Source organism: Somniosus microcephalus, unplaced genomic scaffold, assembly GCF_052327205.1.
Source record: "Somniosus microcephalus isolate GS21.2 unplaced genomic scaffold, FLI_Smic_1.0 unresolved_chr3, whole genome shotgun sequence".
Taxonomy (NCBI): Eukaryota; Metazoa; Chordata; class Chondrichthyes; order Squaliformes; family Somniosidae; genus Somniosus; species Somniosus microcephalus.
In genome coordinates, this window is record NW_028225181.1 from 68,830,128 (window position 1) to 68,847,576 (window position 17,449).

General features: G+C 50.2%; 1 protein-coding gene across 1 annotated transcript; it reads left to right on the plus strand.

Annotated features, from left to right (window-relative positions):
* Positions 1-2,721: 2,721 nt before the first annotated feature.
* On the plus strand, positions 2,722-15,147 carry LOC147091891 (uncharacterized). Its single transcript, XM_085976633.1, has 2 exons — positions 2,722-4,414; positions 14,154-15,147. The coding sequence occupies exons 1-2, from the start codon at positions 3,380-3,382 to the stop codon at positions 14,979-14,981; spliced, it is 1,863 nt and encodes a 620-aa protein (XP_085832759.1). The 5' UTR covers positions 2,722-3,379; the 3' UTR covers positions 14,982-15,147.
* The last annotated feature ends 2,302 nt before the right edge of the window (positions 15,148-17,449 follow it).

Sequence of the window (17,449 nt, forward strand, 5' to 3'; positions counted from 1 at the left end):
GTAACCATCCTCTGGAGGAGGAATTCCTGGAGTGTTTACGGGATGGTTTCCTGGACCAATATGTCGAGGAACCAACTAGAGATCAGGCCATCGTAGACTGGGTATTATGTAATGAGAAATAATTAATTAGCAATCTTGTTGTGCGAGGCCCCTTGGGTCAGAGCGATCATAATATGATAGAATTTTTCATTAAGATGGAGAGTGAAGTAGTTGACTCAGAGACTAGGGTCCTGAATTTAAATAAAGGAAACTACGATGGTATGAGGCGCGAGTTGGGTAGGATTGCTTGGGGAATGTTACTCAAAGGCTTGATGGTGGATAGGCAATGGCAAACATTCAAAGATTGCATTGATGAACTACAGAATTTGTTCATCCCTGTTTGGCATAAAAATAAAACAAAAAAGGTGACTCAACCGTGGCTAACAAGGGAAATTAGGGATAGCATAAGATCCGAGGAGAGGACATATAAATTGGCCAGAAAAAGTAGTAAACCTGAGGATTGGGAGCAGTTTAGGATTCAGCAAAGCAGGACAAAGGGATTAATTAAGAGGGGGAAAATAGAGTATGAGAGTAAGCTTTCAGGGAAGATAAAAACTAACTGTAGATATGTGAAGAGAAAAAGATTGGTGAAGTCAAGCATAGGTCCCTTGCAGTCAGAATCAGGGGAATTTACAATGGGGAACAAAGAAATGACAGGCCAATTAAATACATTCTTTGGTTCTGTCTTCACAAAGGAGGACACAAATAACCTTCCAGAGATGTCGGGGAACATAGGGTCTGATGAGAGGGAGGAACTGAAAGAAATCAGTATTTGTAGGGAAATGGTGTTAGGGGAAATTGACGGGATTGAAGGCCGATAAATCCCCAGGGCCTGATAATCGACATCCTAGGGTACTTAAGGAAGTAGCCCTAGAAATAGTAGATGCATTGCTGGTCATCTTCCAAAATTCGATAGACTCTGGAACAGTTCCTATGGGTTGGAGGGTTGCTAATATTACCCCACTATTCAAAAAAGGTGGTAGAGAGAAAACGTGGAATTATATCGGTAGTGGGGAAAATGCTAGAGTCCATTATAAAAGATGTAATAGCAGAGCACTTGGAAAACAGTGACAGGATCGGTCAAAGTCAACATGGATTTACAAAAGGTAAATCATGCTTGACTAATCTACTGCAATTTTTTGAGATTGTAACTGGTAGAATAGATAAGGGAGAACCAGTGGATGTGGTGTATTTGGACTTTCAGAAGGCTTTCGATAAGGTACCGTAGAAGAGATTAGCGTGTAAAGTTAAGGCACATGGGATTGGGGGCACGGTACTGACTTGGATAGAGAACTGGTTGGCAGACAGGAAGCAAAGAGTTGGAATAAACGGGTCTTTTTCCGAGTGGCAGGCAGTGACTAGTGGGGTACCACAGGGATCGGTCCGAGGACCCCAGCTATTCACAATATATATAAATGATCTGGACGAGGGAACTAGATGTAACATCTCCAAGTTTGCAGACAACACAAAGCAGGGTGGGCGTGTGTGAGGAGGATGCCGAAAAACTCCGGTATAATTTGGACAGGTTGGGTGATTAGGCAGAAGCATGGCAGATGCAGTATAATGTGGATAAATGCGAGGTTATCCACTTTGGTGGCAAAAACAGGAAGGCAGATTATTATCTGAATCGCAGTAGATTGTGAGAAGGGGAAGTGCAACGAGACCTAGGTGTCCTTTTGCACCAGTCGCTGAAGGTAAGCATGCAGGTGCAGCAGGTGGTTAAGAAGGCAAATGGTATGTTGGCCTTCGTAGTGAGGGGGTTTGAGTACAGGAACAAGGATTTCTTGCTGCAGTTGTACAGAGCCTTGGTGAGACCACATCGTGAGTATTGTGTGCAGTTTTGGTCGCCTTATCTGAGGAAGGATGTTCTTGCCGGGGAGGGAGTTCAACAAAGATTCACCAGACTGATACCTGGGATGGCAGAAATGACGTATGAGGAGAGATTGGGACGATTGGGCTTGTACTCACTGGAGTTTAGAAGAATGAGAGGGGATCTCATTGAAACTTATGAAATTCTGACAGGACTGGACAGACTAGATGCAGGAAGGATGTTCCCGATGGTCGGGGAGTCCAGAACCAGGGGTCACAGTCTAAGGATACGGGGTAAGCCATTTAGGACAGAAATTAGGAGGAATTTCTTCACCCAGAGAGTGGTGAACCTGTGGAATTCTCTACCACAGAAGGCAGTAGAGGCCAATACATTAAATATATTCAAGAAGGAGTTGGATATATTTCTTAAGGCTAAAGAGATCAAGGGGTATGGGGAGAAAACAGGGACCGGGTACTGAATTTTGATGATCAGCATGATCGCATTGAATGGCGGAGCAGGCTAGAGGGGCCGAATGGCCTACTCCTGCTCCTATCTTCTATGTTTCTATGTTTGTATGTTTCTATGCTTCAGTTTGAGCTGGAGTGGAGATATAGGAGAAGCTGCTGGGTTTAACCCCCAGTACTTCTGAGCCCAGGAGGACCCAACAATTTCCAATGTGAGACTGTCAAGGGAGGTGGATTCTAGGGGAGATTAGGTTGTTAAACAGACACTGTCCCTACAATGTAAAAGAGTATTGTTTTAGGAACAAGTATTTCTGTACAGGCTTTTAATCCAGTTTACATCTACAGATTTGTTTTAATTCATTCTTGGGATGTGGGCGTAGCTCGCAAGAGCAGCAAATATTGCCAATCCCCAGTTTCCCGTTGAGAAGGGGGTGGTGAGTCGCCTTCTTGAACTACTGCAGTCCGTGTGGTGAAGGTATTCCCACAATGTTGTTCGGTAAGGAGTTCCAGGATTATGACCCAGTAACTATGAATATATCTGAGTCAGGATGATGTGTGACTTGGAGGGGAACTTGGATATGATGGTTCTCCCATACAACAGCTGCCCTTGTCCTTCTAGGCGGTGGAGGTTGCGGGTTTTGGAGGTTCTATCAAAGTTCTGGTCGAGTTGCAGATGTATAAAGTTCCTTTCCTTCGCCCCCTCCCCCCTCCCACTCCCACCTCTCTCTCTCTCTCCTCCCATAGAGGCCAGAGTCTTGTGTAGGCCCAGACCAGGTGGTGGATTCCCTTCCCTGAAGGACATTAGTGAATCAGTTGGGTTTTTGTGACAATCCAGCAGCTTTCATGGTCACTTTTTTCTAGTGCCGGCCCACCAAATGACCAGATTCACTGAGCTCAATTTCACAACCTGCCTTTGTGGGTTGTCTCTCACGCTCCCTGTTTTAAATTAATTTTACAGGGCACTGAAAGGGGAGGACTTACAGATGGTAAGCTCAAACCAAACATCACTTCAAGATCTGACAGAGTCAGTCGACTCATCGGATCTGAATATCACCGGCCTCTGAACATGGAAGCAAAAAGCACCGTTCACAGTGGGGAGAAACCGTACACGTGTTCTGTGTGTGGACGAAGCTTCAGCCAACCCTCTGGCCTATCGAGACACAAGCGCATTCACACCGGGGAGAGGCCGTTCACCTGCTCTGAGTGTGGGAAGGGATTCACTAATTCATCCAACCTGCTGATACACCAGCGAGTTCACACTGGGGAGAGGCCGTTTACCTGCTCCGAGTGTGGGAAGGGATTCACTAATTCATCCAACTTGCTGACACACCAGCGTGTTCACACCGGGGAGAGGCCGTTCACCTGCTCCGAGTGTGGGAAGGGATTCACTAATTCATCCAACCTGCTGACACACCAGCGTGTTCACACCGGGGAGAGGCCGTTCACCTGCTCCGAGTGTGGGAAGGGATTCACTAATCCATCCAACTTGCTGACACACCAGCGTGTTCACACCGGGGAGAGGCCGTTCACCTGCTCCGAGTGTGGGAAGGGATTCACTAATTCATCCAACTTGCTGACACACCAGCGTGTTCACACCGGGGAGAGGCCGTTCACCTGCTCCGAGTGTGGGAAGGGATTCACTGATTCATCCACCCTGCTGAATCACCAGCGAGTTCACACTGAGGAGAGACCTTTTAACTGCTCGGACTGTGGGAAGTGCTATAAAGGTTCCGGGGAACTGATACACCATCAACGTGTTCACACTGGGGAGAGACCGTTCACCTGCTCTCACTGCGGGACTGGGTTCAGGTGGTCATCTGAGCTCATTGTACACCAGCGCATTCACACTGGGGAGATGCCGTTCAGGTGCCATCACTGCGGGACTCGGTTCAGGCAGTCATCTGCGCTCACTGTCCACCAGCGCACTCACACTGGGGAGAGGCCGTTCACCTGCTCCATGTGTGGGAAGGGATTCACTCAGTCATCCAACCTGCTGAGACACCAGCGAGTTCACACTCGGGAGAGGCCGTTCACCTGCTCTGAGTGTGGGAAGGGATTCACTCAGTCATCCAACCTGCTGAGACACCAGCGAGTTCACAAGTGACTGCAGGGGTTGGATTCTGTTGTTGTTGCTGCTGTTAATCACATCCAGGACTGAACCATGTTCATTCTGACAGTTGGGGATTGTTTCTGCTGATAAATTCCAGCCCATTTCCCGGAGTTATTAATATTCTGGATAGATGTCAAATAAATCAACTTTGTTTTAAACACATTGTTGTAGATCTTTGTCTTTCCCACCTGAGTGTTTAGCATCACCTGGCTGGAGCTCAGAAAGGACAACCTGGGGGAGGATCGTACGGCGGGAGCAGAACTCCAGCCTGGACACAGTTCTTCAGGGCCACACTGAGAGGGGCAAACGGCACTTGGTCTTTCTTGTCTCTCTTCACTGACAGCAAAGTTGCCGTGCAGGTTAATCTCGAGGCGTGTGAGAAACGTATCCCAGCCACACTCTGCCATGGTTCAGAGCTCCTAGGCACGGAACAGAAGGCTCCTTTAGGAATGTACCCCAGTGCTTTTTTTTTTATGGTCTTATTAACCTGTGTTGCTACTTTTAGTGATTTGTTTATCTGTGTCCCTGGATCCCTCTGCTCCTCCAGCCCATTTAGACTCTTAGGGGGAAATTCGGTGGCGCCCCCTTTGGGTTGCTAACGTTTCCGGGGCTAATTTTAGCCCCCTAAAAAAGTTAGCGCCCCTGCGCATTAAATTCAGTGGTAGCGCCCCAAGCAGGAGGCGGGGTGCTACTGGAAGTGCTACCCTCCCTCTTGAGGCGCTACCAGTGAATTTCATGGTGCTTCGTGTAACAGCGCCACGCCCGTCGGCACATAGCACCGCGTCATAGCAGACCTCCCTCCCTGATTAAAGGGGAGGAGCCTAGCACTGCGCACACCGGGGCCCTGCTGGACCACCGGGGAGTGCGGTGTCGGATCAAGAGGAGCGCCGGGCTGAGCGATCACGGCTGACACCCCGAAGGAGAAAGGAGAAGGGGGCAGGTGCTTGCAGTCGGCCAAAATAAAAATTTGCCGCCCGACACCTGTCCTTTAAGTGGTGTCGCCGCGGCTGCAGGAACGACCCCTGACCCTGTCTGACATATCATAAGAACATAAGAAATAGGAGCAGGAGTAGGCCAATCGGCCCCTCGAGCCTGCTCCGCCATTCAATAAGATCATGGCTGATCTGGTCCTAAACGCCAATCCACTATCACAGAACCATCTCCTGAATCTAACAGAATTAGACACACGAAATAGGAGCAGGATCAGGCTACACAGCCCCTGGGCCCGCTCCGCTACCCTCAGGGCCATGACCGATCCGAACCTAGACTCATGTCCAAATTCCTGCCCGCTCCCCGTAACCCTTAATTCCCTTTACTTCTAGGAAACTGTCTATTTCTCTTTTAAATTTATGTAATGATGTAGCTTCTACAGCTTTTTGGGGCAGCATATTCCATGGACCAACCACCCTCTGAGTGAAGTAGTTCCTCCTCATCTCAGTTTTGAAAGAGCAGCCCCTTATTCTAAGACTATGCCCCCTAGTTCTAGTTTCACCCATCATCGGGAACATCTTCCCTGCATCCACCCGATCCAACCCCTTCACAATCTTATATGTTTCAATAAGATCGCCTCTCATTCTTCTGAACTCCAATGAGTAGAGTCCCAATCTACTCAACCTCTCCTCATATGTCCATCCCCTCATCCCCGGGATTAACCGAATGAACCTTCTTTGTACTGACTCGAGAGCAAGTATGTCCTTTCTTAAGTATGGACACCAAAACTGTATGCAGTGTTCCAGGTGCGGTCTCACCAATACATTGTACAACTGAAGCAATACCTCCCTATTTTTATATTCTATCCCCCTAGCAATGAAAGCCAACATTCCATTGGCCTTCTTAGTCACTTGCTGCACCTGCATACTAACCTTTTGAGTTTCGTGCACCAGGACCCCCAGATCCCTTTGTACTTCAGTACTTTCCAGTTTCTTGCCATTAAGATAATAACTTGCTCTACGATTTTTCCTGCCAAAGTGCATAACCTCACACTTTCCAGTATTGTATTCCATCTGCCAAATCTCTGCCCACTTACTTAGCCTGTCTATGTCCCCTTGCAGGTTTTTTATGTCCTCCTCACTCACTACTTTCCCTCCCATCTTAGTATCATCTGCAAACTTTGATATGTTACACTCGGTCCCCTCCTCCAAATCGTTAATATAGATTGTAAAGAGTTGGGGACCCAGCACTGACCCCTGTGGAACACCACTAGTTACTGATTGCCAGTCTGAGAATGAACCATTTATCCCAACTCTCTGCCTTCTGTTAGATAGCCAATCGTCTATCCATGCCAGAATATTACCCCAATCCCGTGGTTTTTTATCTTAAGCAATAATCTTTTGCATGGCACCTTGTCAAATGCCTTTTGGAAGTCTAAATACACTACGTCCACTGGTTCCCCTTTATCCACCCTATATGTTACTTCCTCAAAGAACTCCAGCAAATTTGTCAAACATGACTTCCCCTTCATAAAACCATGCTGACTTTGTCCTATTAAATTATGATTATCCAAATGTCCTGTTACTGTCTCCTTAATAATGGACTCCAAAATTTTACCTACCACAGATGTTAGGCTAACCGGTCTATAGTTTCCAGCCTTCTGTCTACTGCCCTTTTTAAATAAGGGTGTTACATTAGCAGTTTTCCAGTCTGCCGGGACCTTTGCCGAGTCCAGGGAGTTTTGGAAAATTATTACCAATGCATCCACAATCCCTACCGCCACTTCCCTCAAGACCCTAGGATGTAAGCCATCAGGTCCAGGTGATTTATCTGCCTTGAGTCCCATTATTTTACCGAGTACCACTTCCTTAGTGATTTTGATCATGTTTAGCTCCTCCCCCCCTTTAGCCCCCTGTTTGTCCAGTGTTGGGATATTCTTAGTGTCTTCTACTGTAAAGACTGATATTGACTGGGGAGAAAGGTCAGAGAGAGTCCCATTGACTCAGATACACACTGGTCCTGGAGATGGACTGGGGAGAAAGGTCAGAGAGAGTCCCATTGACTCAGATACACACTGGTCCTGGAGATGGACTGGGGAGAAAGGTCAGAGAGAGTCCCATTGACTCAGATACACGCTGGTCCTGGAGATAGACTGGGGAGAAAGGTCAGAGAGAGCCCCATTGACTCAGGTACACATTGGTCCTGGAGATGGACTGGGGAGAAAGGTCAGAGAGTGTCCCATTGACTTAGATACACACTAGTCCTGGACATGGACTGGGGAGAGAGGTCAGAGTCCCATTGACTCAGATACACACTGGTCCTGGAGATGGACTGGGGAGAAAGTTCAGAGAGAGTCCCATTGACTCAGATACACACTGGTCCTGGAGATGGACTGGGGAGAAAGGTCAGAGAGCGTCCCTGTGACTCATACACACTGGTCCTGGAGTTGGACTGGGGAGAAAGTTCCATTGACTCAGATACACACTGGTCCTGGAGATGGACTGGGGAGAATGGTCAGAGAGAGGCCCATTGACTCAGATACACACCGGTGCTGGAGATGGACATACAAGAATGGATTAGGAAAAAAAGGGTGGCTTTTGGCAGATACAAAGGACTAAAAGCAGTGGAAGCCCGAGAGGAGTACAGAAAGTGCAGGGGGGTACTTAATAAAAGAAATTAGGAGAGCGAAGAGGGGTCATGAAAAAACACTGGCGGGCAAAATAAAGGAAAATCCCAAGGTGTTTTGTTAGTATATTAAGGGCAAGAGGATAACGAGGGAAAGAGTAGAGCCCATTTGGGACCAAAGTGGCAATCTGTGTGCAGAGCCAGAAGATGTAGGTGAGGTTTTAAATAAATATTTTGCATCTGTGTTCACTATGGATAAGGACAATGCAGGCATAGAAATCAGGCAGGGGGATTGTGATATACTTGAACAAATTAGTATTGAGAGGGAGGAGGTATTAGTGGTTTTAGCGGGCTTAAAAGTGGATAAACCCCCAGGCCCAGACGAGATGTATCCCAGCCTGCTGTGTGAGGCAAGGGAGGAGATTGCAGCGGCTCTGACACAAATTTTCAGAACCTCTCTGGCCACAGGGGAGGTGCCAGAGGACTGGAGAACAGCTAACGTAGTACCATTATTCAAGAAGGGTAGTAGTAGGGATATATCAGGGAATTACAGGCCAGTGAGCCGAACATCAATGGTAGGGAAATTATTGGATAAAATTCTGAGGGGCAGAATTAGTCTCCACTTGGAGAGGCAAGGATTAACCAAGGATAGTCAGCATAGCTTTGTCAGGGGGAGATCATGTCTAACCAATTTGATTAAATTTTTTGATGTGGGTGACTAGGTGTGTGGATGAGGGCAGTCCAGTTGATGTAGTCTACATGGACTTCAGTAAGGCTTTTGACAAAGTCCCACATGGGAGACTGGTCAAGAAGGTAAGACCCCATGGGATCCAGGGCAATTTGGCACATTGGATCCAAAATTGGCTTAGTGGCAGGAGGCAGAGGGTGATGGTCGAAGGTTGTTTTTGTGACTGGAAGCCTGTGTCCAGTGGTGTACCACAGGGTCTGCGTCCTTTGCTGTTTGTAGTGTACATTAATGATTTAGATATGAATGTAGGAGGTATGATCAGTAAGTTCGCAGATGACACGAAAATTGGTGGAGTGGTAAATAGCGAGGAGGGAAGCCTCAGGCTACAGGAGAATATAGACGGTTTGTTGGGAAAGAGCAGGGGAAATATCCCCGGTGTCCTAGCCAATGTTTATCCCTCAATCAATGTAACAAAAGGATAATAGCAAAATACTGCGGATGCTGGAAATCTGAAATAACAACAGGAAATGCTGGAAACACTCAGCAGGCCAGGCAACATCCGTAGAGAGAGAAACAGATTTAACAAAAAGATAGATTATCTGGTCATTATCACATTGCTGTTTGTGGGAGCTTGCTGTGCGCTATTTCACTGCCGCATTTCCTACATTACAGCAGTGACTACACTTCAAAAGTACTTGATTGGCTGTAAAGCACTTTGGGGCATCCGGTGATGGTGAAAGGCGCTATAGAAATGCAAGTTTTTCTTTCTTCACTGGTCTCACCAGCGACCTCTTCTGGCTGATGGTTGATTGACAGACGATAGTCCGCGCATGCGCACAGGGAGCGACGGTTTGGACTGAGTCCGGCACAGCGACCCCTCCCGGTCACCAAGGGGGGGAGGAAGGGAGGGGGGAGAATGGGAGGGGGGAGCCAGCAGACCCTCTCCCCTCTGCCGGCGATGGCTCCGCTGAGCTCCGTGCCGCCCCACGCACTGACATGCCGAGCGCAGCGCCCCGGTGAGCCCGAGCCCCGCCCTTCTGAGGCCGGGCCTGAGACGGCCGATTGCGGCTGGCCCGGCCTGGTTGCCTTGGTAACTCTCCGCCTCCCGATCTCCGGGCCTGAGCGGCTTGAGACGGCCGATTGCGGCTGGCGAGCCCGGTTGCCGGAGTAACCCTCTCCGCTCCCCCTCCCGAGCCCCGCCCCCCCCGAGCCTGCTCGCTTCCCTCTGGCCGCGCTCTGTGTGGAGGTGCGCCGTGCAGCGCGAGGAGCTTGCAGTGAGCCCAGCCAGCCTTTACCAAGATGGCTGGCCGCTGGTTCGGAATCGGGCCCAGCGGGATGGCCGGTGCGTAGCTCGGGCGTGGCTGGGCAACAGACGCCCAGGCTTCGAGGCCTGCCTGGAAAAACGGTGAAAGGTAGGAAAATTATAGAGGTTAGAAAAAAGATTTACAAATGAATTAACTTTTTTAAACATTTTGTGTTTTAAAAGCGACTTTTTTTGGTGGAAATGTAGATTTGAAAAGAAACACGCAGAAAGCGGGAAAAAGAAATGAAAAGTTTGGAATCACGATAGCGTCGACTCACCTCGGTTCAGAACGATAAGGCCCGCCCACACACGCACCGATTGGTCGACCGTTAGGTCACTGAAGCGTAGGATTGGTCAATCGTCCTGTCACTCGACTCGAGGGGGGCCCGCCCACACACGCCAGGAACCCGCCCCCGCCACGCCGCGATTAGTCGACCGTCGGGTCGCTGGACCATACGATTGGTTGACCTCGATGTAACTCAATGCTAATGAGCAGATAATGAGCGGAATTTTGAACGTTTCTTGGATACTGCGGGCGCAATTTTTGTCCGGCCGAAACGTAAATACGCTTACGACCGTTCCGGAATCGCAAGCTTTCTTTTGATGTAACGCACGTGTAGGTACGCTCTATAACTTTAGAGTGTATAGCTCGACAGACAGACAGATAGACAGACAGATGTATCCTAGATAGATAGATATAATATATACTAGCTGGGGGAGCCCGGCTTTGCCAGGGCTGTTTTGGGCCGGGCGGTTTAAATCGAGTGCGAGGCTTTGGGGCCTGTCTGTCCCTCTGTGAATCTGCTGCCGAGCAACATTTTAAATCGAGTCCCAGGCTTTTGGGCCCTGTCTCTGTCCCTTTGTGAATCTGCTGCCGGGCAACATTTCTACCTTTTAATACCTTGAAAGATGAAAGTGAAAATACTTATAAAACGTTTTTGGTAAATCTTATGTTATTTTTAAAAGAGATACTAACTTTTTCAAAGCTGGATGATCAAAGTAGTTTGAGCTGGAAGCTGAAGTAATGTTAGTGAAACAATGGCTGCCAGATCCCTGAGATGAAAACGATTAGTCCCGCCCACACACACACACACCGATTGGCCAACCATCAGGGGACCATACTGTCGGATTGGTCAATCGTGACGGCACAGGATTGGTTGAACCTTGACGTCAGTCAATCAATGCTAAGTAGCAGATAATGAGTTTAATTTTGAAGGTTTTTTGCATAAGGCGCGAACAATTTTCGTGCGACCGAAAAGTAAATACGCTTACGACCGTCCCGGAAGCGTAAGCTTTCTTCGGAGGTAACGCGCGCGTAGGTACGCTCTATAACTTTCGAGCGCATAGCCGGACAGACGCACACCCGAGGACAGAAGGACAGACAGAGAGATCGACTCATACATACATGCACTAGCTGGGGAGCCCTGCGTTGCGAGGGCAATTTTGGGGCGCGAGGGCAATTTTGGGGCGTTTGGTCTCCCTGCCCCTGTGTGTCCCCCCTCTCCCTGTCATGTCCTCTCCCTGTCCTATCCCTCCCTCCCCTCTCTCCCTCCCCTCCTCTCCCCTCTCTCCCTCCCCTCCCCTGTCTCCCTCTCACCCCTCCCCTCCCCCGCTCCCCCACTCCCCTCTGTCCCTCTCTCCGGCCCCTCCCCCTGCCTAGCGCCTGAGGTCCGGTGCCGTTGCTGAGGTCCCCCGCGTATCGCGCGGCTGATGGACGGCCGCTGCGGGCAGGCGGGCGGCGCATGCGCGGTGAGTGCGGGCGGCGCATGCGCGGTGAGTGCGGGCGGCGCATGCGCGGTGAGTGCGGGTGGCGCATGCGCGGTCAGTGCGGGCGGCGCATGCCCGGTCAGTGCGAGCGGCCCGCGGGAGCCGGCAAGGCCGTTAGCGAGCGAGAAACTTTGGGCGGCGCGCCCGCGCTCCGTCCGCGACACCTGAGAGGGGGAAGTAGAGAGAGACAGAGAGGGAAGAGGAGAAGGAGAGAGCGGGAAGAGGAGAGAGGGAAGAGGAGAAGGAGAGAGAGGGAAGAGGAGAAGGAGAGAGGGAAGAGAGGGAGAGAGAGAGAGAGAAATTTTTTCAGCTTCAGGCCCCGAGTCCCCCCTGCGCGAGGGTGAGGAGGAGGCGGGGGGGGGTTGCTAAACACAATATAAAACTCAAATAAATTGTTAATTAATTGCCTAACACATAATTGAAATATTTACCTTAGTTCCCTAACACACAGAAAGTGTGGGGGAAAAAATCGTGGAAAATCAAGATGGCGGCCACTCACCTCGGTTCAGAAGGATAAGGCCCGCCCACACACGCACCGATTGGTCGACCGGTCAGGTCACCGAAGCGTAGGATTGGTCAATCGTCGAGTCACTCGACACTCAACTGTAGGAAGACCTCGACGTCACACGGTCGCTAATGAGATGCTAATGAGCGGAACGCTGAACGTTTTTGGGATACCGCGGGCGGGATTTTTGTCCGGCCGAAACGTAAATACGCCTATGACCGGTCCGGAATCGCAAGCTTTCTTTTGAGGCGACGCGCGCGTCGGTACGCTCTGTAACTTCCAAACGTATAGAGACCAGGCGGACAGACAGACAGACATCGGGACAGACAGAAGAGCCGCTTTATATATATAGATATATATATATATGTATGTATATATATATATATATATCTCAAGAAAAGCAGTGGTCCTAGTACCGACCCCTGGGGAACACCACTGGATACCTTCCTCCAGTCTGTAAAACAACCGTTCACCACTACTCTATTTCCTGTCACTTTGCCAATTCCGTATCCATGTTGCCACTGTCGCTTTTATTCCATGGGCTTCAACTTTGCTGGCAAGCCTATTATGTGGCACTTGTCGAACGCCTTTTGGAAATCCATGTACAACATGTTAACCGCATTGCCCTCATTAACCCTCTCTGTTACCTCATCAAGAACCTCAATCAGAATCAGAGCGGCCGGGCCCGGCGGACATGCAGCCAGGGCCCTGGCACCAGGAAACCCTGGGTGCAGCGCCTACCCCATCCGAGCCGCCGCTTTCCGGTTTCTTCAGCCGGTTCCACCAAGTCCGACTCGGGCCAAAGGACAGGAGCCAGGCTCCCAGAATGACCCGCAGCCCCGGGGAGCATGCGCACTCTCAGCGGGTAAATCAGCGAGTTGGATAGAGTGGTTTCTGGGGCGCGGTGAATTGTGGGTGCTGCGGCCGCCATTAGTCAGCAGCTGTCGGGAAGAGTTTTATTGCAGGCTGACGGAAGGTAGGTCCCTGGCCGCCTGTGTAGGTCTTTTTGTTGCTTCTGTTTGAGCTGGAGTGGAGATGGAGCAGAAGCAGCTGGGTTTAACCCCCAGTACTTCTGAGCCCAGGAGGACCCAACAATTTCCAATGTGAGACTGTCAAGGGAGGTGGATTCTGGGGGAGATTAGGTTGTTACACAGACACTGTCCCTACAATGTAAAAGAGTATTGTTTTAGGAATAAGTATTTCTGTAGAGGCTTTTAATCCAGTTTACATCTGCAGATTTGTTTTAATTCATCCTTGGGATGTGGGCGTCGCTCGCAAGACCAGAATATGTTGCCAATCCCCATTTTCCCGTTGAGAAGGTGATGGTGGGCCGCCTTCTTGAACCGCTGCAGTCTGTGTGGTGAAGGTACTCCCACAATGCTGTTGTGTAAGGAGTCCCAGGATTTTCACCCAGTGATGATGTAGCAACGGCGATATATGTCCAAGTCAGGATGGTGTGTGACTTGGAGAACTTGGAGGTGATGGTGCTCCCATGCACCTTCTGCCTTTGTCCTTCTAGGTGCTGGAGGTTGTGGGTTTTGGAGGTTCTGTCAAAGTTCTGGTCGAGTTGCAGATGTATAAAGTCCATCTCCTTTGCCCCCTCCCACTCCCACCTCTCTCTCTCTCTCTCTCTCCTCCCATAGAGGCCAGAGGCCCAGACCAGGTGACAGATTCCCTTCACTGAGGGACATTAGTGAACCAGTCGGATTTTATGACAATCCAGCAGCTTTCATGGTCACTTTTTTCTAGTGCCGGCCCCACAAATGACCAGATTCATTGAGCTCAATTTCACAACCTGCCTCTTTAGTGGGTTCTCTCACGCTCCCTGTTTTAAATTCATTTTACAGGGTATTGGAAGGGGAGGATTTGCAGACGGGAAACTCAAACCAAACATCACGTCAAGATCTGACAGTCACTCGATTCATCAGGAACTGAATATCATCGGCCTTTGAATATGGATGCAAAAAGCACCGTTCACACCGGGGAGAGGCCGTTCCCCTGCTCTGAGTGTGGGAAGGGATTCACTAATTCATACAAACTGCTGTCACACCGGCGAGTTCACACTGACGAGAGACCTTTTAATTGCTCGGACTGTGGGAAATGCTTTAAAAGTTCCGGGGAACTGATGTGCCATCAACGTGTTCACACAGACGAGAGACCGTTCAGGTGCTCTCACTGCGGGACTGGGTTCAGGCGATCATCTGGGCTCACTGTACACCAGCGCACTCACACTGGGGAGAGGCCGTTCACCTGCCCTGAGTGTGGGAAGAGATTCACTCAGTCATCCAACCTGATGAATCACCAGCGAGTTCACACTGGGGAGAGGCCGTTCACCTGCTCTGAGTGTGGGAAGGGATTCACTGAGTTATCCAACCTGCTGAATCACCAGCGAGTTCACACTGGGGAGAGACCGTTCACCTGCTCCGTGTGTGGGAAGGGATTCACTCAGTCATCCACCCTGCTGAATCACCAGCGAGTTCACACTGGGGAGAGGCCGTTCACCTGCTCTGAGTGTGGGAAGAGATTCACTCAGTCATCCAACCTGCTGAATCACCAGCGAGTTCACACTGGGGAGAGGACGTTCACCTGCTCCGTGTGTGGGAAGGGATTCACTTGCTCATCCCACCTGCTGACACACCAGCGAGTTCACACTGGGGAGAGGCCGTTCACCTGCCCTGTGTGTGGGAAGGGATTCACTCAGTCATCCCACCTCCTGACACACCAGCGAGTGCACAAGTGACTGCAGGGATTGGATTCTGCTGCTGTTGTTGCTGCTGTTAATCACATCCAGGACTGAACCATGTTCATTCTGACAGGTGGGGATTGTTTCTGCTGATGTTAATAACTCCGGGAACTTGGCTGGAGTTTAATATTCTGGATATATGTCAAATAAATCAACTTTTTTAAAAACACATTGTTGTAGATTTTTGTCTTTCCCACCTGAGTGTTTAGCATCACCTGGCTGGAGCTCAGAAAGGACAATCTGGGGGAGGATCGTACGACAGGAACAGAACTCCAGCCTGGACACAGTCCTTCAGGGCCACACTGAGAGGGGCAGACGGCACTTTGGCCTTTCTTCTCTCTCTTCACTGACAGCAAAGTCCCCATGAGGGTTAATCTCGAGGCATGTGAGAAACATATCCCAGCCGCTCACTGCCATGGTTTAGAACTCCTAGGCACGGAACAGAAGGCTCCTTTAGGAATGTACCCCAGTGCTTTTTTTTAATGGCCTTATTAACCTGTGTTGCTACTTTTAGTGATTTGTGTATCTGGATCCCTGGATCCCTCTGCTCCTCCAGCCCCTTTAGACTCTTAGGGGGAAATTCGGTGGCACCCCCTTTGGGTTGCTAACGTCACCGGGGCTAATTTTAGCCCCCTGACAAAGTATGCGCCCCTGCGCATTAATTTCAGTGCTAGCGCCCCAAGCAGGAGGCGGGGTGCCACTGGAAGCGCTCCCCTCCCTCTTGAGGCGCTACCAGTGAATTTTGCGGTGCTTCGTGTAACAGCGCCACGCCCGTCGGCACATAGCACCGTGTCATAGCAGACCTCCCTCCGTGACTAAAGGGGAGGGGCCTAGCACTGCGCACACTGGGGCCCTGCTGGACCACAGGGGAGCGGGTGTCGGATCAAGAGGAACGCCGGGCTGAGCGATCGCGGCTGACACCCCAAAGAAGGGGAAGGGATGCAGGTGCTGGCAGTCGGCCAAAATGAAATGTTGCCGCCCGACAGCTTCCCTTTAACTGGCGCTGCCACGGCTGCAAGAACGACCCCTGACCCTGTTGGACATATCGTCCGGCGATAGGTCAGGGGGCGCAACCCAAGGTTGCAGCCGGTGTGCTGCGCACGGCGAGGACGTCATTGCCGGCCGTGCAGTGCCGCGGGGCGCTGTCGGCTACCGCCGCCGCTACCCTCCTGCTGAATATCACAGGAGTCACAAAGCAACCCAATTTCACCCCCTTTTCCAAGTAATGTGTGGCCTCCTTATTCTTCCCACCAAAACACACCACCTCACACTGATCTATAGTGAAATTAATTAACACACCACCTCACACTGATCTACAGTGAAATTAATTTGCCAATTACACCCCCATGCTGAAATGTATTAATAGCTTCTTGCATTTTGTCTTCCTCAGTATTAACTCTACCTTTTTCGGTGTTATCGACAAACTTTGAAATTGTTCTTCTGATTCCCGAGTCGAAATCGTTTATGGACAACAGTGATCCCAGCATCGATCCCTGTGGAACACCACTTCCCACCTTTTGCCAGTCTGAGTAGCTACTCCCAACCCCTACTCTCTGTTTTCTGTTTTGTAACCAGCTTGCGATCCATTAACAGTTTGTAAGATCGACAAGATGACCCAGGTCAGGCCGTGTGGAGTGAAGGGCCCGGCAGCAGAATGGATGGAAAGATGGCTACAAAATGGAAATCAGAGGGTTGGAGTTGAGGGAAGTTTGTTGCGATCTTTCCATCCATTCTCCTGCCTGGCCATTGACTCCACACGGCCTGACCGTGGTCATCTTGTAGACCGTACATACTGCAGACACAGTGCACCAGTTGTGGAGGGGGTGGATATTGAGCTCTGTGGCAGGGGCGCCCCTGACAGGGTTACAGACCCTTCAGCCACTGGAAAAACATGGAGAGAGCTGAGCTCGGCAGCATTAGTCCGGTTTTGTCTCCTTTGGAGACCAGGTGTACAAGCAGAGTTAGCGCAGCCTTCACAGCAACCACAATAAAATTGTTACAGTTGTGAAGGAACTTTGTGTTAGTGCACTGGACCACAAACAAAGTATGTGTATCGATTATTGTCTGACTGCGTTACTGTGACTTTCTAAAGGTGCTATATAAAGGAAAGTAGTTGTTGGTCTGAGTTTGTGGTGTGTAAATGCTGCCCTTCTCACAGCCTGTAAAAGGAGTTTACAAAAGCCATCACTGTGAGTCCAGGATAGAAATTGACAAGATTCTCTCCTCCTGGTTCCTGGCCAAGGAGGCTGCGCATGCGTCCTGCTGCCCCCTGAGCCTCTCAAGATGGCGGCCATTACCCCGGGCCTGTCGCCGGGAGAAAGCCCCGCAGCTGCCGCCCCGCTCGGGGCAAACGCCCGGCCCGGAGGCTCTTGTTCGGGGCCTGAGGCCCACCCCGGGTGTGTGTGAATCGGACAATGTTGAGTGTTTTAATAATGGGGCCTGGGGCCGCACTCGGGGTGTGTGTG

What these genes read in the sequence shown, in the direction of transcription:
- LOC147091891 (XM_085976633.1), top strand. Translation starts at nt 3,380, where the DNA reads ATGGAAGCAAAAAGCACCGTTCACAGTGGGGAGAAACCGTACACGTGT. An exon ending in GACACCAGCGAGTTCACAAG is followed by an intron (nt 4,415 to 14,153) that starts TGACTGCAGGGG and finishes AAGATCTGACAG; the next exon opens with TCACTCGATTCATCAGGAAC.